Below are 27,244 nucleotides of genomic sequence, written 5' to 3' on the forward strand. Positions count from 1 at the left end.
TTAATCACACCTCTCTGCAAACAGGACAGAGGCTCATTCAGTAAATACCTTATAAGAAGAACTGGAAATAATTTACCTCACACATTGTATGTACTGCACATGTATTGTATGTATTGAGTTCTGAATATAAATATCATCTGTTAAATTAACCTGTCAAAAGAGAGAGGATTTTGAATGATCTTGAAATAACTGTTTAAGCTTGCTTGTGCAACCATATTGTGTTACCATATTTTCTGGGCTAAGTTACGCTTTTTTATCATCTGAATCGGGCTGCAATTCCCAAGCGATTTATATATAATGCTATTAACGTCAAGCACACACACAAATATGCATGACAAACAAATCAGTTCTATCATTGCAGTCGAAGAAAAAACAAAACGTTACACAGTTCAGCTTGAACTGACTGTTGTACAGTTTGCAAATGAAAACTCCAATCCACCACTATAAGTTATGTTATGCACTGGTATTTTACATTATTTATGAATGTAATAATAAAATCCAACTTTCTGGGAAATACTGTGCCTACTGGATAAGACAAGTCGAAGTTGGAAATAAAGAATTTTTAACCACTAACTTTAAAGGGATAGTTCACCCAAAAATGAAAAATCATTTACTCACCCTCAAGTTGTTCCAAACCTGTATAAATTCCTTTATTCGGCTGAACACAAAGGATGATATTTTGAAGAATGTTTGTAACCAAACTGTTGTAGGGCACTATTGATTTTTTTCCAATGGTGCCCCACAACTGTTTGATTTCAGACATTCTTCAAAATATCTTTGTGTTCAGCTGAACAAAGAAATGTGCATGGGCGTAGATTACGCGGGCCGCACTTTTTTCGTAGGGTAACGTTAAGTGTGTTCACGACAAGTTGAGGTTTTCGCGGGCCAATGTGTGTACATCCAGATTTAAAATTCAAAGAGTCAAGATAGTCTATACGTGAGTTTAACGTTTCCATGGTAATCAGTCACTCGTGCGTCACGACACGCCCATGCTCGCACCCGCGCTGGATCCATCATTTTCATAGAGATCGTGATGAGTTCAAAACGGCAAAAAACTCTTCACTCCTTTTCCCCGAAAAAGTCAAGCACTGTAAGTTGTCATGTGGTGTCCGAATTGTGTTGCACAATGATGAATAACACTGCCTATTTCTCGAGTTGAATAATTAACAAGTTTTGTTGGAAATTGAAAATATTCACTACCCGCACAAACGTGCGCTTATTTTCAGTCTTTTTTTATTCGTAATATCTTTTATTTTCACAGATATGTAATCAAAGCCCTTCAAATTAGAATAAAGATGGTGATTGTTAATGCTGAATTTGGGTTTTCATGCATTAACAGCCACTATATCTGCTTGAATCAGGCAGCGTTGTAAAGTGTAGCCTACATGTTTACCATATATAATTCGGTAACAGTTTACAAAATAGATTAAAAAATTTGTAGACAAACTTTAAGTTTTCTTGAAAAAGCCTAACCTGAAAGTTTGAAGTAGTTTTAAAAGCTTGAAGTTTGACGAAGCCTACACAAAAAACTATTTGAAATATGTAAACAATATTGTACAATATACAATACTAGGCTATGTGCAGTATAAAGTACAGAACATCTGCATTTCTTTCTTTCTTTCTTTCTTTCTTTCTTTCTTTCTTTCTTTCTTTCTTTCTGTTTTATTGCTTTAAACATAAATAGCATATTAAGCCAATTAAGCAAAAACCTGTCAAGAAAGGTCTGCAAAAAAAAACCAAAAAAAAAAAAACCTGTACCATCAATACTGTAGCTGTTCTCTTTGGAACAAATAGAAACATTTCTAAAGTTCAGTTTTTTTTTCGTTTTTTTTTTCTGTTTTCCTTCTGTTGTTCTCCAAAATAACTTTCACTGCTCACAAGTAGAAACCGCACACTTAATGACTGATGAGCTGGACAAAGAAAACAAACAGAGCTGTTGTTCTAATGACCAGCACTGTTATTGCTGTGTTACAATCTAAATGCTCTCTCTATCATTTCCCCTCAACAAAACACTTGGCATCAAGGTTCAGTATTACACAGACCCTAAAACATGTGGACAATGTGCACCTAGTTGGAGCTCTCTTCAGTCCTTTTTTGTGCATGCATTTGCTGTCTTTTCCTCCAGTTATTCACTATTTTTCTAACCCACCCTGATGGACAAACAGCACGCGGTGTACAGGCTGGTTCTTTTCATTTCAGAACTGATCTGAAAATAGCCTCACTGTTGAGCCATATTTGAATGAGAGGGTCTTCTGAATAGCTGCTGAGCACAGGCACCAGTTCATTCTCCGCTCAGCTTACTGCAAAATAACACCCATTGCTTTGCTAGAACGTCCAACATTGCTGCCATTAAACATCCAATCTGTCTACTTAAAGATAAACATGAATGGAATGAACAAAAAAAAAGTGGATTTTTGGGATCGTCTCTTTTGACTTCCTTCCTTGGTATATCTCAGCTGTAACAGAAGGGAATGTGTGGAAAGATAAATTGAGATTCCCCTTCCAATGAACCTCCTCATTCTCACAACATGAAGACAAACACCAGCTCTGACTCAGAGACTGTAACCCAAGCTAACCTAAAAAGAGTATTTCTGCTGTGAAGATTACTGGTTTGGAGTCTCTTCTCTCTCACTAGATCCAGGGGTTGGGGGTTTAAAATAGAAAATCTGATGTCTTTGAACAGTCAAAGAAAAAATATGTACAGTATTGGCAACCATGCATGAATTCAAACAGTATGGTCCAATATAGATGTAATCATAAGACAGAACGAACCCACTTTATTTTAAGAGTCTTTAACTGTACTAACATTTAAATTAATAATTTGATACAGTGTACTTATTGTGCATGTACATATGTGTTTTATGTTGTACTTTACATTTAAAAAATATCTGCAAGTAATTACATCTATAATTACAGTCTACACTTCCCTTACTCCTTAACCCACTTCAATTGCAGCAAAAGTTTAACAATTAATTGTACCAAACAAATTTTGTATTTTTGACATAAGGACATGGTAGTTAAAGATACCCAATATAAAGTATCATTCAATATCATACATATAAAGTATAATTATAGTATAGTTTTTGATGGATTTTCTTGACATTTATAGTCCTCAGAAAAAAGAACAGAATGAAATCTACACTATACTGTGATCCAACTTTATAAACGGTAAGTGCATTAAACTTTATCAAAGGTCCTATTACTCTAGCAACCACAAAACCTCATTTTATTTAACTAGGCAAGTGCTCAAAACACTTAGCTCTGAATTAATTACTTCATACAGATCTGTAGTTCAGCAAAAATATTGGGGCTTGTCTATATTTAGTCAGACATGTTCCAACATACTGTATTTACTTAACTTATGTAGCATTGAATATTGCATGTATTATTCATTTACTCGTTAAATATTTATGCATTTAAAAAAATATATATATATAATAATAATAAATAAATGAGTGTTAAAACATTCAATTCCAGATGTGAGACATCCAAATGTCATAGCAAACTCTCTAATAGGGTGATCTTTATGAGAGGGAGACACACACCTATGGTGAAGGGGAGGGTTTGCACTCTTGTCCTTGTGGAAACATTCTTATGACTGACTGAGCTGTCTGACATGAAGCTAGTGACAACAGATCTGTAGAGCAGACTTATGGAAATTTATTTTAATTTTTCTACTTTGTCAAGTCAAGTCAAGTCACATTTATTTATATAGCGCTTTTTACAATACAGATTGTTTCAAAGCAGCTTTACAGAGATAACAGGAAAATAATGCAACAAAGTTTGTTTCCAGAAAATACGCCACAGTCCAGGCAGCTTAAGTAAGTTCAGTGATGTTTCATTTTTGTTGTAAGAAAGTTATTAATTTATTTCATTTATATATAACCGCTCTGGAGAAAAATGTGATGTCATCGTCCACCTCAGTTCAGTTCTCATATAATGGTGTCACTGCAGGCAGATCAATAATATTGTTGAATATTCAATTAAATTAAAACTTAGTCTTTGAAAGAGTCTAGATTGGATAAATCTACCAGACTCATTTACCAGTCCAAACCTTCTACACATCATAAATTCATCTTCAGCTTTAAGCCCTATTCGCACTGGATTAGTATTATCTGGGGACCTCGTGTGATTTAGAAATTACCCACCCACATCTAAATTTCGTGTGGCGCATTCGCACAGGATAAGCAATGCCTGTGATTTTACTTGAATTTACTGACTTATCTCTCGGATATGATGTCAATAGGCTATTGCTTGGAAATGTCTTGTCGTTATTATAGGTCTAGCTGTATGATATATCATAAACAGAAGAATGTTCCTTACCGCATGCTGCTATACATGGATCTCCATCTAATCATTATTTTTGTTTTTGCTCTTCTGATGGTTTTCAGCTTTCTCTTTCTGCAAATTGTGTAGTTGTATCGTATGGTGTATAGCAATATGACGCAGCACCCAAAATACTATCAAAACACTCCAACGCAGCCTCCATTCTTCGCGAAAGATGGATAAAAAAGCGCACAGGAAACAAAAACCTTGAAAAAATTATAAAGGACCTCGCCAAATCACAGAGGTCGTGCGATTCGCACGGGACTAATATTATCACAGGACCTCGGTGTTCAGCGAAATATGGTAGGTCATTTGCGGGGGAACAAATTACAGACATGGCCGATTCGCACAAGATTAAGATCACAGACAACCTCCGCAAATATTACAAATGACTAGAGGTCACCAGGTAATACTTATCCTGTGCGAATAGGGCTTTATTCTTCTTTTAATGGGATGTTGACCTCATTGAAAAGATAATTTATCAGCCTCGAAATGAAACTCTTTATGTGAACATTCACAGCATTGCAACTGGTACTTTTTAAAACCATCTTTACTTTTGCCAAAGGGTGTAAAACTGTAGAGGTAGATAAAGCCTAACCTTATCTCAGGAGTGTTTGTGTTTTTTCAGGATAAGAACCTACTGTTTCATCTCAAACACACATACATAAACACACACAAACACACAGAGTTTGGCAGCATTTTCCATCTTAGATAAGGCTCCTGCAGTGGTAAATGTGGCAGTCAGCCACAATCTCTCTACCAGACAACACACATCCTCATTTACCAGCCACACAGATCAAGACTTCAAATTCCAGCAAGTCTTACAAAGAAATCTACTAGTGGCCTAACAAATAAGACCAACCACAAAGAAATCAGTTTTCATAAAACTCTGTCAATAATTTTTGCTCGTGTATCAAGCCCACGATTCAATCACCAGAACAGTAGAGGATTCCAATAGCATTGCAATTGAACTGAATGTCAACTTTCATGAGCCACAGTAAATAAATCAAGAACAGAGACAGCGCAATATATGAAGTGATATGGAGAAAGAGCGACCCAAGAGATGTCCAAGAGGATGTACAGGAGGACAGTAAGATAAAGCAGACTGTTGCTTTCCATCTGCAGTTGAAAATGGTTAAAATAAAGTAAACTTTGAAATGGAAATGCAATAGAAAGTTTATCCCCCAGGGTGGATTGTGGATATGTACCTACAAACATACACACACACACACATAGAGAGACAATATATTTTTTTAGCACTGAGACTCTTTTCATTCAGTGTTACTCAGCACATTTCTAACACGCACGCCAATAACCACAGCTAAACTAGATTTTTATATATTCATTAAAAAAATGTGAGCATGCTTGCTAGTCTCGACACTGCTCTGGTGTTAAAAGTATTTGTCAGAGTGTTGCTATGTGGTTGCTAAGGTGTTGCTAGGTGATTGCTTACGGACTCAAAGTATAAAGAGCCCACTCTTAAAGTTGCAATTAACCAGAAATTGCAACAAAATTGTCTTTCCTATTGTGACGTATATTTTAGTGTAACGGCTTATCAAATGAGAGAAAACATTTTTTAGGGCAGAATTTGTCTATTGGCAACTGACTAGATAGTAGAAAGTGAGCATTGCAAACTAAATGAATGAGTTTCTATGATATTATGGTCTCTAAATATAGCTCGGAGCCCTCTTTTAAAGTGAATTTATAAGACATTTTTTTCACACATTTTATTGCCCGCCAGATCACAATAAAAAGTCGTCGAAAGTGTTAGGGGTTTGAAAAAATTACTAAACCTAAGTATGAACAAAAGTAAAAGTGATGTGTGCCTTACAGTGTGGTCAGTAAACACTATTTCTGAGATGCTCTGAGTGTCTCTTGACAAGATATACACACGCATTGAAGTGCAATGGGATCCGGACTAGTGTAGTATAATATCGATATTTTGATACGTATCAATACTGAAATTTCTGAAACAATGTCTTTTCTACAGTATCAATACACCGAAACCAGCTGCACGTTCTTATTCTCTCTTTTTTCTGACGACAATTTGACAGTTTGACACACACTCCTCTCACTCACTCGTCTTATTTGCTCCAGTTGAATAGTGGTGGGGTCCTGAATTTCGGTGCAGGGATGCAAATATTGCATATAATTTTACTCATTCCCGCAGGTTTTGTGCACAAACCAAAAGCGTGCACACCACTGATCTATATAAGTCATTTTGACACTTAAACAGTCAAATACACATATTTTTTTTCAAAATGCCCATCTTGGCTAGCCTGACAAGCCAGACCCACATTAAGATGTTGGGCCTGGGAACACACCATTGGCAGGGCTCAATCCGAGGGGCGGGATAAACGGTTGTCTTTCAAATTCCCTCTGCACGCAATAGGATAGCGCTACAACCAACCAGAGCATTTTCCCACCAGCGGAGCTAGTTGATAGATTAAACTTTTGCCGTAATTGGTCGGCAAAACCCTGAACACATCTTCCTTTTTTAAGAATGACTTCAGTGCCTTTTCTCAAATAAAAACTTAACTCCAAGTCTTCCAGAGTCGCGGCCAAAGCCGATTCGAAAGACCGCTGTTCGCCAGCAGCAGCCATCTTCTTTGTTTTCAAGTAGCAGGGAATTCACACGGAACCGTCACAACCCTGACCAGAGTTTGGTTTTTCCAGCTCACAAGCCAACGGAGAGTTGCTAGACGACACTGGCTGCAAAATAAAATTTGCTGCCGCTAGGGTGCATCTAGATTTCTAGGCCACATCTTGGCAAGTATGCAGGTACACAGTGTAACAGTATATTGGATCTATGCATGAGCTCTTAAAGTTTAAGCAGCCTAATATGCTACATGTTATTCAGAGAAAAAAAAAGGGAAAGTCACTCTTTGCTCTTGACTAAATAACTTTTGTAACTTTAATTGTAAGCATTAATCTGTATTTCATTTTACAGTGAAGACTATGCAGTGTTATTTTACATTTGATTACTTTGTGTTTTTTTTATTTGTCTTTTTATTCTGTTGTATTTATTTGTGCTATCGTTTGCAATTTATATGTTCTTATTTTATTACTTGTCTTTTTTTGTAAATTCAAAGTTTCAAATAAAGCCTCCTGTGCTGTGTGTAAGCTATTGCAACAAAATTACCTAAAGTATAAAAAATATGAGATAATAATAGAAAATATCTATATGGAAGTGCATATGGCAGTTTTCCCAGCAGTATTGAAAATGGTATCGAATATCAATATCCATTTATCATGCAACTTACATTTACCCCTACAGCTGCAGGCTGATACTGGTCACAACAGAGCCAATGATAGAAAGAAGAGGTTGAGAATGAAAAGATGCAGAAAAGACAGAACCAACAGATATATAGAGTAAAAAGAGAAAATATAGGACATAATAATAGACAGAGAGTAAGCGAATTAGAGAGCTAAACACAAATAGAGTTGAACGCTCTAACAAACCCCATCCAGAATGAATGATAATACAACAGTTCTTTTAGAACAGTGATATGTTAGTCAGACCTGCGTCCGGCTCCTCCACCCGGGTTTCCTGGTTCCCCATGGCTGCTACACGCTGCTCCACAGAAGACACTAATCCATCAGAGCAGAGCTCCAACACACCTGACAGTGCAAACTCACTTCACTAGCGCTGGTGCGTACAAGACAAAGACAATGGGACAGAGGTGTTTGTCCTCTTCTCTCGCCCTGCTGGCTGTGAATCAGCAGCCAGACAACATTCCTGCTAACTGTCAGTCTGTCCCAGTGCAACTCTCTCAATCTCCTTCTCATTCACTTGTTCTGTCTCTCTCTGTCAGTGTCAGGCAGCAGCTGCAGCAGGAGTGTATTCAGTATGTTAATAGTCAAGTCACTGTTTGGGGGTGTGGCCTCCCTCTGTATATCTGCTCCTCCTCCAACTGAAGGATGAAAATTAGAGCAAGCAACTCCCTCTTTTATCTCGTTCAGTCTTTCCTTCACTTTACCTCTATCTCCAGAAATGAAGAGTATGTATGATTGAAAGAAGAGGAGGAGAGTAGGTTACATTCGTCTCCTTCCTCATTAACTTTTCTGACATCATTCATCTGTTCTGTAGCGGAGGACAGCGGGCAGAAAGAGGGCGATTACACTGGGACACACATGTGCAAAGCCGCTACATGTTTCTCTCATGGACTGCTGCATTATCATCACAGAACGGGAAATTTGAGCACCCGAGTTAGACTGATCCATTTTTCCTGTCCTCAGTAGGAGGCATGGAAAGATAGATGTGTTATTTTATTTAGCTCCCTCCCCCTCATTCTCTATTCATGTAGAATCATATGTGTTAAATATTCTTGCTAGGAAAAAACATGCCATGTTTGCCTTAATCTGTCCCAGGCTTGACAATACAGACAGAATTCACATCTCACTCTTTTCATCTTCTTTTTATCAAACTAAATCTTATTTCACTTCTCAATCCCTTAAATTTCAGTATTATATTTTACATATTTTACATACATCTGATACAAAAGTCTGATACCATGAAAAGTCTTTAATTTACAACTGTCTAATTTATTACATTTGTTTCATTACAAATCATATTATCAGCATGAACAGTTGATTTAAAAGTTAAATAAAAAAAATCTACATAAATGTCAGAATGTTTCAGTTTTTGGTGTGTCTCTCTTTTGCTTTAATGACAGCCGTAGCTGAGCTGCATGAATTCCACAAGTTTGTGTCAAACCTGATAGATTCATCATTAGGTAGGACTAGTCTAGGAGTTTGTAAACAGTACATTGCAGATACTAATGTCATGTCCCATTCTGCTATTCCTGTGTGTATGAACCCCAAAGCATACTTCAGTTTTGAAGCAAACACTTAACATATGCATACTGCTGAATGCACAGAAGCTTGGAACGTGCAGTAAAAATGAATCTTTATCCAGTGTCCGCACAATTTTTCTACAGAAGATATGACCGTTAAAAAATGTCTTTGTACCTTTGATTACAGTGGGGGTGTCTCTTAACCCTGTCACACAACAATTGTCAAAGTGCTTCTATGGCCACATTAACACAGCAATAGAATATGGTTCACAGTCCTGCATTTGAGTCCTTAATACGGTTACGTTTACACACAGTTCGGTTATTTATGGGAGTAACAACCGCATTTTATAACCAAAATCCCACCCGTAAATTTGTCAGGATTAATAACCGCATTCTCGGAAAACCAGCGCTGTGTAAACAGAACCGGACTGGACAAATAGTTCTGTGTTATGAATACTGGCTACTGGTAAGATAATACAATCACATTCTCCTGCACGTTCATACCAAGTGTGCCGCACAAGTCCTGAAAAGTGAAGCCAAAACGTTTCGATCGCCCCTGGTGGCTTGATGCAGTATAGTTCATAAACCCCACCCTCTCCACGTAATCTAATGGGACATAAAACAAACTAAACAATCAAATTACACTTCAAAAAATATATTTTTTTCCCAAAGATGGTTTCTGTTATTTTACACAGAAAAGTCCAACTGACTTTTTTCAGGCTTTTCGGGAGGAGATTGGAGCTTCAACTTTCATTTCTACATTTCCATAACTGTTTATTTTGCACGAACATAATGAGTTGTTCTGCAGTAAACTGTACAAACAGATTCTGTGGAAGTGTGGGTGGGGCCTTGATAACGTGGCTCAACTTCATGCTCACTACTGCGCAGGCTTGGACTCCAAGCTGTCAGCGCCATATTTGGACACTGGAAGAGAGTGAAGGTGCATCGTCCATCTTTTTTTACAGTCTATGGTTCATGCAGACAGTATTCAAGACACTACTGTAAGTTGCTGTGTGAACGGGAGATTTCGAGACTCACACATGTAGGTAAATGCTGTTGTCAATCACAAACACAGAAAATGTGAACGTAGCTGTCACAGTTGATGTGGTAGTTCTCAGAATGAAGACGATGGAGATCAAATGTTAACTTTCTTTAATAAACACGTAGATAATACACAGATGAAGGCACAGAGAATGATCACATAGACTACTCACACAGAGACGAGAACCAATAATGAACTTAGTGAGACGGAGTATAAATGACAGACAGCTGAACGTAATCAGTAACTGAGACGACTAAATTGGAGGTAATTAAGACTAAACTGAACTAAAGCACATGAAACAAACACACAGGAATGACATTAACACAAAATAATCCTGACAGTAGCCTATTAAATTATATTTTAAAACGTAATTTATTCCTGCAATGGTAAAGATGAATTTTAAGCAGCATTATTTCAGTCTTCAGTGTCACATGATCCGTTCATTCGTTCATCAATCATTCTAACATGCTGATCTGGCTAATAATCACAGTTAAGACGGGCATACACTGCGATTTCAGCAAGGTTACCTACTCACACTAAACCAGTAGATGGCATGCGATGTAAAGCCAAAGCTTGTGTTTTATGTGCTCACGCACTATACGTTCCGAACGTCAAGCTGTGACTAGACTGCTCAAAAACTATACATGTGAAATATGTGCGATAAACCCCTGTGCCGGGTTGCGCCAATAGACCATGATATCCTGTATCCACAGATATTGTCAAAACAAGCATCAGCTATCAATATCAAGAGTATTTAGCATTTCCAATGTATGTATTAAATTATTATAGGCCTAAGTATTATTGTATTATTATTATAATAATAATTATTATAAGGGAAGGCCTACTTTTATTATTAAATTGATAGGCTATTATAATTAATTTGCCACACAATAATTTCATAGTGCATCACCGCATAACTGACATATGCTGCGAAGATTAGACAGAAGCTTACTCCTCATTGAAAATTGTCTAAACCATTTAGGTCGATTACAATGAATTATAGGCCTATAATTAAAATTATTAACAGTCTATAATATGTCTGAACACTGCAATAATCAGTCATCAATGAAAATTAAAAACAGCTTTATTTAAAAAACAGCTTGTTTAACGTGAGCATTGTTTAACAAATTCATAAAAGAGGCATGGTAGCTACATCGCAGGTGGCTTGGAAGATGTGGTTAATATGGTTTATCCATTTTGCAACACGAACTTGAGGTAAGCAACAGTAATTTGCAGAACTTAAAGATCCCCTTTTCGTTTTCTTTCTTGCTGCATTAAAGATGAAATGGTTAAACTTCTGTTTTCACGCAGGCGCAGTGAGGGAAAAACACTGAGTTTAGGGCAATCGATTCGTAGCTCTGCTTCAACTGTGCAATATAGTCACGAGGAGCGACCACAATTTCTGACATGCCAGAAATTCATCCGACCATCCGATTGCCGGTCTGGAGAGGTTTATCGCTTCTTGTTTCCCCATGTGCACTGCACGAACACTGCACGACAAATGACGCACGACAAAGCTGAAAATCGTCCCGACCCGAAAAAGAGTTGCACGACTCAGAATTCGGCTCAAAATCGTACGAAAATCGCACGGTGTATGCTATTTGTTTTTGATAATTTTTTTTTCAGGATTGTCTGAGAGATAGAAATCTAATGTTACAACTTTTGTAACACTAGACATTTCTTTACTGTCACTTTTGATCATTTTAATGCATCCTTGTTGAATAAAAGTATTAATTTCTTTCAAAAGAGAAAAAAAATAAAAATTTGTACCCTAAACTTTTGAACAGTTTTAATTTATTTATTTATTTTTGCAGGATTTATTTTGCAGAATCACAACACGTGGCATATCTATGGAGGGATTAGCATGGCAGCTCTGTCTAATTAACCATCAACTTCAGTTGAGCCAGACTGTGAGTCTCAACTCCTGTAAGATGGCTGTGTGGAACAGAGTGACAATGCACTATTCATATTGTACGCTAAATCCTCAACACTGAGTCATTCCACTAAATACGTCTGACAATGACATAAGCTCTATTACATCCATCCTAACTCCCCACATAAGCACTCTGTCTCTATATGGTAAGTGATGCAGCATCACCGAGTTGTCATGGATTGGAAATGGGAGTGTTAATTAAAAGACGACGACACAGAAGGACATGTGACCTTAGGCACAATGGGCAAGTTGTCCACTAACACTATACTAGCATAGATGTTATTTATAGACCAGAGACCATGTGTCTCTCACTTCATTTCACTTTTGAGACCTAACAGCAAAGGAAAGCTTCATTTAAATATTAATGATGCCCTGCTATGGCTGGCTAAGGTGATGCGAGTTGTAATATACCGTAGCAGTGGCTGATATTCTCCATAAAGCATTGTTACTGTCTCTCTCATACTATATATCATAGCAATTTGTAACTATTTTACATTTTGATCAATTGGTGACGTACTTGTATGATCTCATTTATATGTTTTCGTCATATCTATGACGTAAATAAGCATTGGTTAGCATTTTACAATAAATTCATCCATATTAGGTGGATCCCTAATTTAAGATTCAGCTTCTGAAGAGCAGCTGATATATCATGCAATGTAATAATAATTAAGACCAACTGTCCAAATATTCATGGCATTCCTTGGTTGGCAGCTTAATCATTCAGCTTTAGAATATCAAAACATGACAACAAAGCACATCAACCGACAGAACAGGATCTGAAAAGGTGGTTGCCCTGCTAATGCACCATGACTGAAAACATTACAATATTACACCATCTTGACTCACATGATGAAATTATTACATAATATACAGTCAGTCATATTTGCTCTCCTTCAACACTGAGTTGTTTCACCAATGTTGCAAGAAAAAAGCATCACACTACATTTCCAGTCTAGTGCATGTCAGATTTTGATTTGTTATTATTATATAAGTGTACTTATGAACAACATGTATTATAATGATATTACCATGCAAAGTGAGCAATGTGGCCACTGTAGTATAAAATGTTACTGAATCTGAATATCCAATAAACAAAAAAAAAAAAAAAATCTTTTACTTGAATTCGTTCATATTTTTTTTACATTCCATAACAGTAAAACAAATATTTCACTACAAGGATACACAACTGCTTACACTATTTAAAAATATTTTTCTCTATTTAACAAAAAATATTTTTTTCTCCAATTTTTATTGTATTTCTCTCTATAGGCGAGTCCACTATACTGCTTCATCATTGCAGCCAACACTGACTAGTTTACTAGAAACACTAGTTTACCAATAAATTATTAAAATGTTCAGTGTCCTTGCTGTTTTTTCCGAACGCATTCATAACCATAACTTCCTGGTGCATTGAGGCATGTGTAATGTATCCGTTTGAGCGCTAATTTATATATTTAGTATATATTTAAGTAATTAAATTAATATCATAAACATGCAATTAGAAAAATCTTTAGTCGGGGGCAACCCTAGTAAAACCACATTTTTTCAATCTTAAAAATATATCTAAATTACGACATGTATGCTTTCAATGTCTCAATCTCAATTCATGCGTTCATGACCTCAAGGCTAGATTATTGTAATTCTCTACTGGGTGGTTGCCCTGCACGCTTAATAAACAAACTCCAGCTGGTCCAAAACACAGCAGCTAGAGTTCTTACTAGAATTAGGAAGTATGACTATATTAGCTAGGGATGCACGATTTATCGTATATCATTTTTAATGTTATCGTTATCGAGCCAATAAGAAAATTAGGCCGATATATTAAAGCCGATAGATAATGAATTATTTACTTCAGCTAAGACACTTTAAATCCGCACTGTTCGTCATGATGGAATCACTTCGAAAAGGAAGATAATTAAGTGCAACATGTGCAGCACAAATCTGTCATATAGGCTTCATAACATTATAATGAGAACACGACTGTAAAAGAATGTCATGGATTCTTGTTCACCAGTGTTTCAGCGCGGAAAGCGCAAGTGCTACATAGCATGTGCTACGGAGTCAAGCCTTCATGACAAGAACAGTCAAGTTCGCTTGAGCATTCACAGCATTTGTGCCATTGTAAGTTGTAATATTATGTTTATTTTGTGTATATATATCTGATTAATCACATATATGATGCGTTTGTTTGAGTTAATGCATGAATGATGCAGTAAAGCACTTCATTGTACCAGTGATCAAGTTTAGCTCCAGCGCGCGCAGCTCAAACAGCAATGCACATTAATAACTACGACTGGGATTGTTATATACACGACATTATAATAAGAACACTATTTTAATAAAATGTTGTGAATTTTCTGGGTTTAGTTGCCGTTTCTGCACGTTGTTGTGGGAATAGCACGTCCAGAACAGGGATTACACATTATGACCATTCTGTGCATTCGCGTAATTTTGTGCAGATATAAGTCGTAATATTAAGTTTGTGTAATATAAATATCTGATTTATCTCATATAGGATGCGTTTCGTTGAGTTAAATAACCAGCTAGAAAAGTTCTTCAGTTTCCCGGTGCTAATTCTCTTCAGCTTCAGCGCGCGCACTCAAACAGCAATTCAAAACATCTATGATTGGGATTGTATATACATATAATTACTTTTGTAATAAAATAGTTGTAAATTCTTTGAGTATAGTTGTAGTCTTCAGTAACCGTTGAATTCATTAACCTTCTAGCAAAGCGGTTCAGTATATTGGTGTTCGTTCTCTTCAGCTTCAAGCGCACCTCAAACAGCAATGATGTCATTAGAAACAGTAGGCCTTATATTAAAGATGTTTACTATTATTGTAATATAAAAAATATAAAAAATAAAATAAAATAAAAAACAATGATGAGAGATTAACAACTAGCACTTTTTGTTCTCGTATATTTTTATCAACAATATGGTTTGATTAATTTCCTTATTGTCCGTGCATAAGCGTTTTCATTTTATTTATTTATGGCACATGCATTTTGTTTTGTTTTTTATATGCAGCCCAATGTTATTCAATGACTTGTTTGCATTATATATATCAAAAATATTTGTGTTCATGTTAGTTCACAGTGCATTACCCAATGTTAAAGATACAACTTTAGATCTTAAAAATTCAAAAAAAAAAAAGTCTTAAAATGTAACTAAGATTAATAAATGCTGTAGAAGTATTGTTCATTCATTCTTGGTTCACGTTAACTAACGCTAACTAAATGAAACCTTATTATAAAGTGTTACCATTTTTTTATAAATAAAGTTGGACATAGGAGTGTAAAATTAATTTGAAAAGTTAAGGAATCTTACACTGGTTCAAATTAGTCTACTGTATTGAATGTGTATGATTTATGTTGAAGTGTTTTGGACATGGCTTGTAATGGTAAGCTTTTTGTTTTTTTTTAATCAGGCTATATCGGTTATCGGCTTTCAAATGTAAAGAATTATTGACCAAGACTTTTTAGTATATAAACTATTGTTACACTGAATAACAATCATGGTAAAAATGTATGATGGTCATTATTTTTTGCTAGGAAAATTATAAAATTAAACAGGACACATTCTAATGTATGGAGAAAAAACGAAATTTAAAGCTGTACTACACTTATTTTGTTTACCCAAATACAATAGAATAAAGATGCGAATGAAATAATCAGTGCTTTATTTTTTTTTCCCATTTTTTTATTTTTTTCAGTAGGTCCAAGTAGTATTCCGGTAAGAAATACTACAGAAATTGAATAAAGTCATCAAATGTAGAATAACACTGTATAATCTTCCCTAAATAAATTAAACACAGATTAATCCTTACAATTAAAATGACAGAAGTAATTCAGTCAAGAGCAGTGAGTGATTTTTCTGTTTGTCTTTTGCTGTTTGATAGGGTTGGGCCGATAGACGATGTCATAGTCAATTGCGATGGCTGACAGACATCACGATGTTGAGCCGGCATCGCAATTGTAGCGCTGTATGATGACAGATGTAGCACTTTTAATTCTAAATATTAACAAACTTGCTTACCATGTCATAAACTATCTTCTATTCCGATTCTCAAATATGTGTAAGTGAGTTTGTATTGTCGTTTAAAAACCTTTATAAATGATCTTGATCTGTAAAGGGAGATGGGCGCCGCCATGTTTGTTTGGGCCGCAGTTCAGAGATTCCTGTCAGTTGGATTTATTAAAGCACGTGAATTCATCAGTTTCTCCCGAAATACATGAAAGTAAGTGGCCGGTGAACTGGGAGAAGATATATATATATATATATATAAAAATGAACATGAACTAAATTATTTTTATTTTTAATTTTTTTTAACTCCAGCTTCAACTCTACCCCACCATATGCCGGCGTGATGTATCCTAATCTTTAAGCAGAAGGAACTGGATGAACATTCTGAATGACACAGTATCAATCCACAATGTGACTTGTGATGTGTGAATTATTCATTTGGCCAGAGGAGAACTGGTCCAATGGAGTTTGGGTTCCTTGCCACTGTCGCCTCTGGTTTGCTTGGTTGGGGACACTTAATATTCAGGAATATTATTGATTACTGACACTGGACGATGACATCACCGTTTTCCACGGAGCTGCTTTATAGCTGAATTGAACTCATTTTAAATCTGATCTTTCCAGTTATTGAATGGAATTGAATCAACTCTGAACTGACCTCAGCTAAACAATGACGCTACTTTCTTTTTAGAGCTTCTTTACAGCAGAATTTAAATCTGTTTCTGTCATTGAATCATTGTTTTTCTGTTTAGCCCTATAAAGCTGTTGTGAAACAATCTGTATTGTATAAAGCACAATATAAATAAAGGTGACTTGACATGACTATTAATTAAAGAAATTAAATCTTTTTTATTATAACTCATCGTTTTGCTTCAGAAGTTCTTTATCAGAGTTTGTTTATGATGGATGGATGCACTTTTTTCGAGCTTTAATCTGTTGGTTGTAAACCACTGCCATTATAAAGCTTGGAAGAGCCAGGACATTTATTAATATAACTCCGATTGTACTCGTCTGAAAGAAGAAAGTCATATACACATAGCATGGCTTGAGGGTGAGTAAATCATGGGATCATTTTCATTTTAAAGTGAACTACTCCTTGAAGACACAATTTGAGTTTTTAGGTAAACTATCCCTTTAAGCATGAAAAAAAGTCTCCCATATTTCCAGCTGTCCTCTTGTCTAGTGTGTAATGCTGGGGACACACTTAACGACTAGCTGAAACATTCTAAGACTGAACTGAACACACTTACAGGCTTTTTCCAAAGACTGAGGCAAATTTTAAAAACCAACTGTGAACACCGACTGAACACAACTGTCTCTGACTCGGCGCGTTTGGGCATGATCAGTCGTAAAGTATCAAATTACATTAATAATCGGCCTTACAGTCGTTAAGTGTGTCCCTGGCTTAACCATGATAGTTTTCTGTCTATTTTATTTTTCATGACCTCATCCACCTCAATAATTGAGCACATTAGCACGTCCTTCACCTACAGTTAAATCAGCCAGCCAAGCATCACATGAAGTACAAAGGATTCTGCTACACCCTGACACTGGTATTTTTACATAGGGCCAATCCCACAGAGGTCATGTGGCCAGGCAGCATTCCTGTTCAACAGAATAACTATTTCAGCTTTTGTCTTTCTTCTGTGTGTGGCAATGTTAACGAAAGAGGAATTACTGATATCAGACTCATCAATCTACTCCAATCAAAACATTTACAAAATTGTACAATGCATAGAACTGTCTATCCCTTGTTTTCATTTGCGAAAAAATTAAATATGGCATCTACCCTGTCTGAGGTCAATAGAGAGCACAGATAAATGCACTCTACAAAGACACAATCCCTCATATCTAATTTCTCAAAGACAATTTAATCAGAAGCAAATCAGATCCCTTTTGGTGGTTCTGCTTCCATCATTTAATACTGGAAGTCTAAGTCATGTTTTCCATATCAGCTTTGGTTTCTGTTAATATTCTTTTGATATAGTTCAAGTCAAAGGAGTTATCTTTTACACAAATACAGTGTTAAATATCGAACTGCCATCATCAGCCTACGATAGAGATGTAATATCCGAGAACGGTCTCCTGTTGCCCTCTAGAGGTGATCAGCTGCACTCACAAGAACTAAGTAGTGATTTTACACTAAAAGGGACTTTAATAGTTAAATACTTAATTCCTTTAATAGTTCCAGCACAAAAATACATCCATAATTTACTCACTATCGTGTTATTTTAAACCTGTATGACTTTCTGTCTTCTGTGGAACATTAGGAAGATAGTTTGAGAAATGTCTCAGTGTTTTTTGTCTATACAATAAAAGTCAATGGTCACCAAAACTGTTTGGTTATACACCTTATTTAAAATAACTTAATTTTATGATTGATGTTTATCAGGTTTGAAACAACATGTGAGTAAATGATGACAGAACTTACATTATTGGTGAGAAAATCCCTTTAACATTTTATTAAAATACTGACATGACATGACAGCATGTCATGTATGTCTATAAGTATTTTGATATGTGCAGGTTACAGTCTGATGACATGAAAAACAGCAAAGCTACTCGTACAACTCAAACGAGATTAAAAATCTCAATCTCAAAAAAATTAAATATTTTTACCATTCATCAAATGGTGTTACCCATGTCATGATATTTCTTGTACTGGGAGAGTTTATCTACTGTGTATAAACAATGTTTCTGCGGGTATTATGAAGGTACATTTTAGAATTTTGTAAGATCTTTTTAAGACCAAGTAAATAAAATTAAAAGAATAAATTGAAGGGAATTGAAGGGTTTTCTGTGAAAATGAAGTGAGTTTATGATTAAAACAAGAACAAATATCTGCCAATGGGCTCAGAATATACATTAATAACTCATTGACAGATATTTGTTCTTGTTTTAAGAACAATTGGGACTCAATTACTTTTGTCCAATTTTTTATTTTACATTTGCATCTCAAGTGAATGTGTCTTGATTTAAAGATGTTTAGATACTGTATCTGTGTTGGAAACAGGACAAAAATACTGAGGAAGATATTCCTTTTTTGAAATGCATGCAACGTTTAATGCCATGATTTTATAAATTTAAGACTTTCTGCACTGATTTAAGGGCAAATTAAGACTTAAGACCAGCAGAAACCCTGATTAATATCACTATAGTGAAACGTAAATATCTGAAATAAAGTATTCCATCCAAACGTTACTTACCATTTAAGAGATTGACTAAAAGATTAAATAAACATCATTAAATCATTTAAAAGTAACAAAATCATTGCTGTACAGACTGCACACTTTTAGGAAATAAGTATGACAGCATGAGATTTATATTTATAGGTAGTAAAATCCTACTTGAAGCGCTGCGTGGTCTGTTGTCTGTAAGCTCAGAAATGGCTCCTGTGGTGATGGTCTTCTTCATGCGGGACACTGCAGCCACTGAACCCAGAACAGGTTTAGCCAGAGCATCATCACTGCTCGCCCTTTTTATCTACACAAAAGAACATAAATTACTGGCAGTGAAAACAGCTAAGAATCAAATTTCTGTTAAGGGGGACATATCATAAAAATCTGACTTTTTCCATGTTTAAGTGCTATAATCGGGTCCCCAGTGCATCTACCAACCCAGAAACCGTGAAAAGTGACAACCCAGTAACTTTGTTTTAGTAAGCCTTTCACTGCAAGCATGTCAAAAAATAAGCTGATCAGATTTTATTATAATATTACCTCCCCTTAATCTGCACGTTTCCACCCACGGCACTGCCATTTGGTTTTCGCAAGCGACAACAGTGTAACCAGTTCTAATGCAATGGCAAAAGTTCGAGCAAAGCATGCAAACTGTTCTGTCGTTGGCTGAACAGACGAGCACAACACTATTTGACCAAAAAATGTCACAGCTGTCTTGTAAAGACCTCAGGGAGTTAAACATGATGGTACATGCAAGTGGATGAGATGAATCAATGTAACTCCACAACAACTGCATAAATGTATCCACTAACCATTCAGAAACGTCCAGGTGCGTCTAAAAGTTGCAACCTCTTCCTGAGTCTCTCTGTAAGGCTGCACTCCAATACTGGTTATTTCTGAGATTTTAGCTGAGTTATTCACGCGTTTTGTTATTGCCAGAGTATCCGAAGCTCGTGTAAAGGATTGCCCCTCTTCTGAACGGGGGCGAGGAGCAGCAGCTCATTTGCTCACACCCAAAAAGGGGCAAATTTAACAAACTATAATAAATGATCTGGGGAGTATTTTGAGCTGAAATTTCACAGACACATTCTGGGGACACCAGAGATTAATATTACATCTTGTGAAAAAGGGCATAATATGTCACCTTTAAAATATGTTTTTTATTCAGCATTACAAAGCAATACTTCGTGAAATGAAAATGGAAGTTCTGTGACTTTTAGTCCATGTCTGTTATGTCGGAGGCCATTTATGCTTGTGTACTTATAACATTTGATAAAATTATCTTTTAGCTGATTTAAATGAACAGTTTTTCTCTATGAAAATTAATCTGTATACTACAGCTGCTCAATTCTGGATAAATTAAGGATCACAATTAAATAGAAATCACGATTCTCACACAATTCTGAATAGGCAACTAAACAAAATAACGTAATTTACTAGATGTTCTGACAAAATATTAATTGCTGCAGTCTAATTAAATACGATTTAATTAAATATATATATTTTTAACGATTTAAATAAATTATTCAATGACTTACTCATAAAAACTCAAATTTTTTAAACTAATCTCTTGAAAGAATAACTCATTGACAAATTTAATTTTTAACTGTCACTTGTCGCAATAGCAACGCAATGACGACATATCCCCAGCTGTCTTAAACAAACCTCTTTGATCTATGAATAACATAAATTACATTATTTTGGATTCAAAACAGTGAGTTTTCAATATTAATAATACATATTGAAAATATTTTTTGCTATACAGCCCTGTCCTAATAGTAGTAGACAACCAAATTAATATTATATATATATATATATATATATATATATATATATATATATATATATATATATAAAAATAATAAAATACAGTTTTTATGAGAGGAAAATAAAAATACAGTGTACCATACAGAAGAGCATACAATACACAGGTAAAGATCTTGTGTCAAATGTAATTTTTAATTGGACCTGTGTACTGTACACGTTAGAAACATCTTTGGGTGTGGCATCACATCTTACAGCTTACTTAGTGTTTTACATTTGTTGTTTTTTAACTCAAGAACCCGTGCTGTGTCAGGGTCCCATCCTTCCCACTTCTCATCCATTCCATTATCATATTAGATCATACAGATCACCTTGCTGAGTCGCAGATCAGAGGCGATGGTGCTGGATGATCTGGAGGTCTTCATCCCAATGTTGCTGGAGTACGAGCCTTGAGAGATACTTGTAGACAGTTTTGGACGCTCTGGAGCACCCATTCTGGGCAGTGCCGCCTTGACAGTGCCCCCTTTCAACATGGTCTTCTCAGTTTGTGACTCTCACTACTTGTTCTGTAGACAAAGCAACAAAAGTAAGCAGAGGGTCAGAATTTCTCATTAATTACCTAGACTAAAATAAAAAAATATTTTAACATAAAAAAAATAAATAAAAAAAAGCTCTCTAACGTTGCATTTTGTACAATTGCTTTGGCATTGCAACTGTCAAATGAACAAAAATTTAAAAGCATGAAATAGCTTTAGTGCCCTTATCAAATCACAAAAGGCTGCGATTTAATAAGTAAACTGTTGCACTGCGTGTTTCAAAGCAAAGTGCACACTTTGCTCATGTGATCGGCTTGTGATCCTTGTGATGTGTTTTCTGTGTCTCGGAGCAGCATAGTTCACAGTGAATGCAGAAAACTCCATATTTGCATGTGCTGTGAGTTTAATGGCCATTTTGGAACACAACATGCACCAGTTATGCATTATTTTCACATTTAGGCCTACATAATTTCCAACATTATGTGGACAGTTGATTACAGCATTTCAAGTGAAGTATAATAATAATAATAATAATAATAATAGTTATTATTAATAGTATTATTCATATTATTAATAATATTTTTATTGTTTGGCTCCCTAAAACACCAGTGTAAATATGATGTAGACTGATACACTATATCACACCTAAATAGTCCAGGTACAAGCCAATCTAAAGACTTCATTTGGACACTGAGGTTGGAGCTCTTAATTTTTAACTCTCAAGGTGTACCATATTGATGTATTTAACTTTAAAATGAACAAAATTGTCTTCTGTGGGTTCACAAGAAAAAAAAGTCCAGTGGGAAACACTGGAGTTAGATGGTTGAGTTCAGATTATGTTACAGGAAATAGTTTAATCCCAATGGGATTGCTGGACACAAACACTTAACAAGTGCTACACTTCAGAGTTTCATCATAACTAGGCCTACTGTACATAATCTGCACCTACAGAATTCAGCAGAATCAGAACACCTGTCGTTAGAACACACAAATTCTACACATTCTTGCATGTTGATTTAATAAGTGTTTTGGCTAACTTGATAATAAAGTATTGACCTGCCAATGTAGTATTCTAAGCAAGAGGTCTTCTACCTGACCCAAGCCAGATCAACCCTGTCAAACTTAAAAATTTGATACAGATTATTCATGTAGGTTCTAACTTTTTAGGTTTGTGCCGATTTAAATTTGTTGGAAGTTATTATAAAACATTAAAATAATTTTGTTTTTATTTTAACGTTAAATTAATCATGTCTGTGAGACTTCTTCCTCATTGAAGAAAAAACAGAACAGTACCGGTCGGGTCAGATCATGGGGGTCATTCAATTTTTAGGCTTCAGCCAGTGTAGTGCTAATTAAAACATCTTCAAAGTTTTCAAAGCACGAAAAAGGCAGCAACAAAATCTGGTTAAGGAATAACCTTCCAGGAACATGCAGGATCATTCAATAGATGTAATCTTAATGCAAGTGAAAGCAGGGCAATTTACAGGGAGAGAGAAAGGGAAGAGAGAAACAGAAAGAGAGAACCCAGAGAAAAATCAGAAGAAGCTTCCTGTGACTAAGTATGTCATTTTTTAAGTGATTTAGTAATCAAAAGCCCCTATCAGAGACCCAATACCCTCAATGCAGAGTGTATTTCACCCTAGAAGATCTTTAAAACAGTTGATGCACAGAGACTGGGTGACTCAAAGTGATATATTAGTGGCATATTAGTGAACAAAACAGAGGTAATGTGAGAGGAATGGACAGGTGGCCATTGACTGAAAGAGGCGTAAGTGCTCTTCAAACCAGAGAAGGGAAGAGGGTGAGGGAGCTAATGTGTTCTGCAGAGAGCTGAGCATATACCCTTGTGGGTTGCTCTCAATGACTTGAATAATGGTGGGATGCAAATGTACATAGGCTCAACCATTTACAACATCCCAAGAGATGTGGAATGATAATATATGAACATCAAAAATCATATCAGACTTGAAATCAGACCTGCTCAGTTCACAAAAAAAAAAAAAAAAAAAAAACTCTTCCTAATTCCTACTCTTTACTTTCCACCCTCTGTTCTTGTCTTTCCATTTACAAACAGCAATAACTGGCCTAATATTCAAGTATAATGTGTAAAACAATTTTTTTTGCAATGTAGGGTGTAGAGCTGCACAATTAATCGTTAAAAGATCACATCTTATTCCTACATGACACCGAATCTGCAATGTCTATTAAACCTTTGACAAGTGCGCTCACAGCTGAATATTCAAATCTGTGTTGGCGCTGCCACTGACCAAGAGAGAGCAGTTGGGCAGGGTGCGATTTGCTGGCGGGATAGAGAGGATTTCATTCTTCTGGTCATAATATCCCTGCCTCTGCCTCTGCTGAAATATTTTTATTTTTAGAAAATGTGGCCGATATATTAAAGCTGATAAATAATAGATTATTTCCTTCAGCTGAGACACTTCAGTTCGCCAAGATGGTTTTGAATTGCTTGAAATATGATTGGAATCACTTTGAAAAGGATATAAGCTACATAAAATTACAATGAGAACATTATAATTGTGTGCTTGTGACATGGCTTTTAATGGTGAGACTTTTGTTTTTGTAATCGGGCTCTCAAAAATTATATATATTATTTAAGATTTAGATTTAAAGATTTAGATTTTATATATCGGTTAGTCGGCTTTCAAATATAAAAGACTTATCGGTTATCTGTATTGGCCAAAATGTTCATATCGGTGCATCCCTACCAACATTACAGATAACGTTCAAAGTATCAATTAATGTACATATATCTTTAAAACTATTAATGTGTGACTGATATGCTGCAAATTGGGTGATTTTAGGTCAATGATGTCCTCTGTCGTAAGATGATGGCCTCTCGAACACTTCCAGTGGCTTCACTGCCTGTTGGCAGTTTAGAACACAATGAGCAATCCAGTCATTTATATAGATCAGTGGTTTAATCACAGCGGTCAACTTTTTTGGCAAAAAAAAACAAACAAGTGGTATTAAAGGTGTTTGCAACAAATGGATTCAGGACCTCAAGCTGTTAAGATGCGATGCAACAAAATTTGGACATGGTGTAGACACATTGGACCACTTGAGATGGATAGACCCCAAAAACAGTGGAAAAACAATTCTAAAAGCAATTCAACCACTTCAATTCAAATGCCTGTAAAACTGCACACATGCATACTGACTACTGTTGGTGAGAAGAAAGTAAATGTATGTTGGGTTGGTGTAATTAGAGGAAGCCTGTGAATGCTTATCTGATTACAGCACAGTATGAAGACTGTTTAAAGGAACGGTCATATAACATAAGTATACCTAGGGCCCTATGAAATCCGTTTTATTTTTTCTCAAATTCCGTTTTTTTTTTTTTTTCAAATTCCGTTTTTTTGGATTTATTTTTAGCCCTTTCGGATTTTTCGGATTTGCTTGTTTTCTTTTCACTTCTAAGCAGTATTGACCTTTAAAAATTCAGTTACACAAACTCACAATTCAGCTTTTTTATTTAAACTGTTAATATATTCAGCAAAGCACATTCAAAATTCAGCCAAACCTTCAACAAATCTCTGAAGGTAACAGTTAAAAGGTAGGATTGCTGAATATTAAATTAAAGATTAAATGCAGCCTTGCTGCAGGGAGACAGAAACACTGAAACAACGATATGTGCCTGACAGAAAGCCAACACAATGACATATTACAGCCTAAAAGTACAGAGTTAACCCATCATCATCAGTGACCCCTCCATGTAAACAAAAAAAGATAAATTATTGACATTTTCAAAAACAATGCACATTAGCTTATCTTTTATTATTAATAGTAAAATTCGGTCCGATTTTCCCGTGGCGTCTGTCGTTGCTATGCAACCATGCACGCGCTCTCCACAACGACAGAGAAGTTTTAGTAGCTAATAGATTTCCACCACCGAAAAACGCTTGCTCTGCTACAAGATTTATTTACGGAGAAGAGAAAAACACCCGTAGTGTTTGTGGTGCACCCCCATCCTTTATGTTGACTGAGCTTTCAATGTTGTTACGGAAAGGGTGAAGTTGATGACATGTTGCTTCTTGTCACATGAACTGCGGTGCGCTTGCGGCATTCTGAAAAGTTTAGGTGTTTTCATCTCGCTGCGCCTGGAAAAAACGAGCGCGTCGCTTCAGTTATGAGCGCGCTTGCCGCGCGTCTACATTTGAAATAACTGTCTATGGAAATAACGAACTTGAGCGCGCAGAAGACACGACATGTGAACGAGCATGTGAACGAGCTTGACGAGCTCGCTTCGAAAAAAAATTCCTTATGCGGGAACGTAAGGGCGTATGGTTACTAGGCAACATGTTTAACAAAGCCATTTGGCCACGGTTTATGTAGAGACATTTCTGTTTGTTGTTTTAAACTGAAAAAATGAGAAGGAAGTAAAAAAAAAAACGTTTATTTAATATGTCAACAAAATATATGCAAATTCCGTGCGATTAAGGCCACATCCACACAAAGCCAGAGCTTTCCCTATCCGATTTTTTTTTTTCCCGTTCAAAAAAAAAAATTCCGTAAACACGCCGTCGTCTCAAGAAATATCTGCGTACACACGAAACCACTGAAACCGACTCAAAACGATGTAGTATACATGCCAGACCAGTATGTGGCGCTGTAATTCTGCCTCAGACATACACCAAAAACGGAGAAGAAGACTTGGAGCTCGCGCATAAACCTTGCGCGCTGTATACAACAATAATATTAGGCACAGTAGCTTATTTTTTTCTTTTTTAATCAAGAGCTTTGTTGAACAATATGAAAATCCATAAATGTAGTTGCTGTGACTTAACGGTGTCTGACTAGTTGACACTTGGTGTGATCACATCATCGTTTCGCAAAATATACGGATTGGCCGTACACACGAAAACGCAAGGGCGGCGTTTTCAGATTTATCCACCTTGGGACCCGGTTTCAAAAAATAGCGGTTTCAGTCTCCGAAAACGCCGGATCCGTGTGGACGAAACACCAATACGATAAAAAATGTATACGTATACAGCGAAACGCGTCTCCGTGTGGACAGGGCCTAAGAGAATTCCGTTAAATTCCGTGATTCCGTCCGCGTTTTCCGCATCACGGAAATCATAGGGCCCTATATACCCAACAAGCCGATCTGAAGATCACACAGCAAAAAGAGAGCACACAAGTATCCATGATATGGAACTTTAGTTGATTGACAAATGTAAAGTCATTATTTTAAATGCATACATTTATAAATGCTGAAATTTGAGTGTAAGTGTTAAACCAATGATAATCCACATCTCAATAGGTTGCAGGTCCACAGCAACAAAACCATTGCATAACGACCCACCTAACAGAGCGTCATTGCAGCCATTTATTCAGGTCAAAATGTTGTTGTTGCATTAGTTACGTCTTGCATACTGTATTTGCATCTCTTTGTATTGCAGCCAAAATTTCAGCCTTAGGGACAATAAAATGTAACAATTTATCCTTGCTATTAATAGCCTACATCAGCAGTTTCAGCAGAAGAAAGGTTAGCACACTTCGCTCTAGCTTGCAAACAGAACGTTGGTGATCTGAAGATAACCTTCAGTTTGACTATGAAAAACATGTCTGTCTCATGATGTTGTCCCATATAAAGTGAGTAACCCAAATTGAAATCCACCGT

The 27,244-nt window shown here is 36.0% G+C and overlaps 1 protein-coding gene across 7 annotated transcripts in view; it reads right to left on the minus strand.

Moving 5' to 3' along the window:
- The window catches only part of specc1 (sperm antigen with calponin homology and coiled-coil domains 1), a 188,496-nt gene that overhangs the window by 110,383 nt on the left and 50,869 nt on the right, over positions 1 to 27,244 (minus strand). For 6 of the 7 annotated variants that reach the window (XM_082171392.1, XM_082171394.1, XM_082171396.1 and 3 more), the window contains exons 2-3: positions 21,439 to 21,633; positions 19,472 to 19,607 (exon numbers count right to left, since the gene is read on the minus strand). In XM_082171392.1, coding sequence (XP_082027518.1) covers positions 19,472 to 19,607; positions 21,439 to 21,600 — 298 coding nt within the window. In that variant the 5' untranslated portion in view covers positions 21,601 to 21,633. The other variant, XM_082171397.1, reaches the window with a different exon arrangement.

This window comes from Leuciscus leuciscus (assembly GCF_965113295.1).
Source record: "Leuciscus leuciscus genome assembly, chromosome: 5".
NCBI lineage: Eukaryota > Metazoa > Chordata > Actinopteri > Cypriniformes > Leuciscidae > Leuciscus > Leuciscus leuciscus.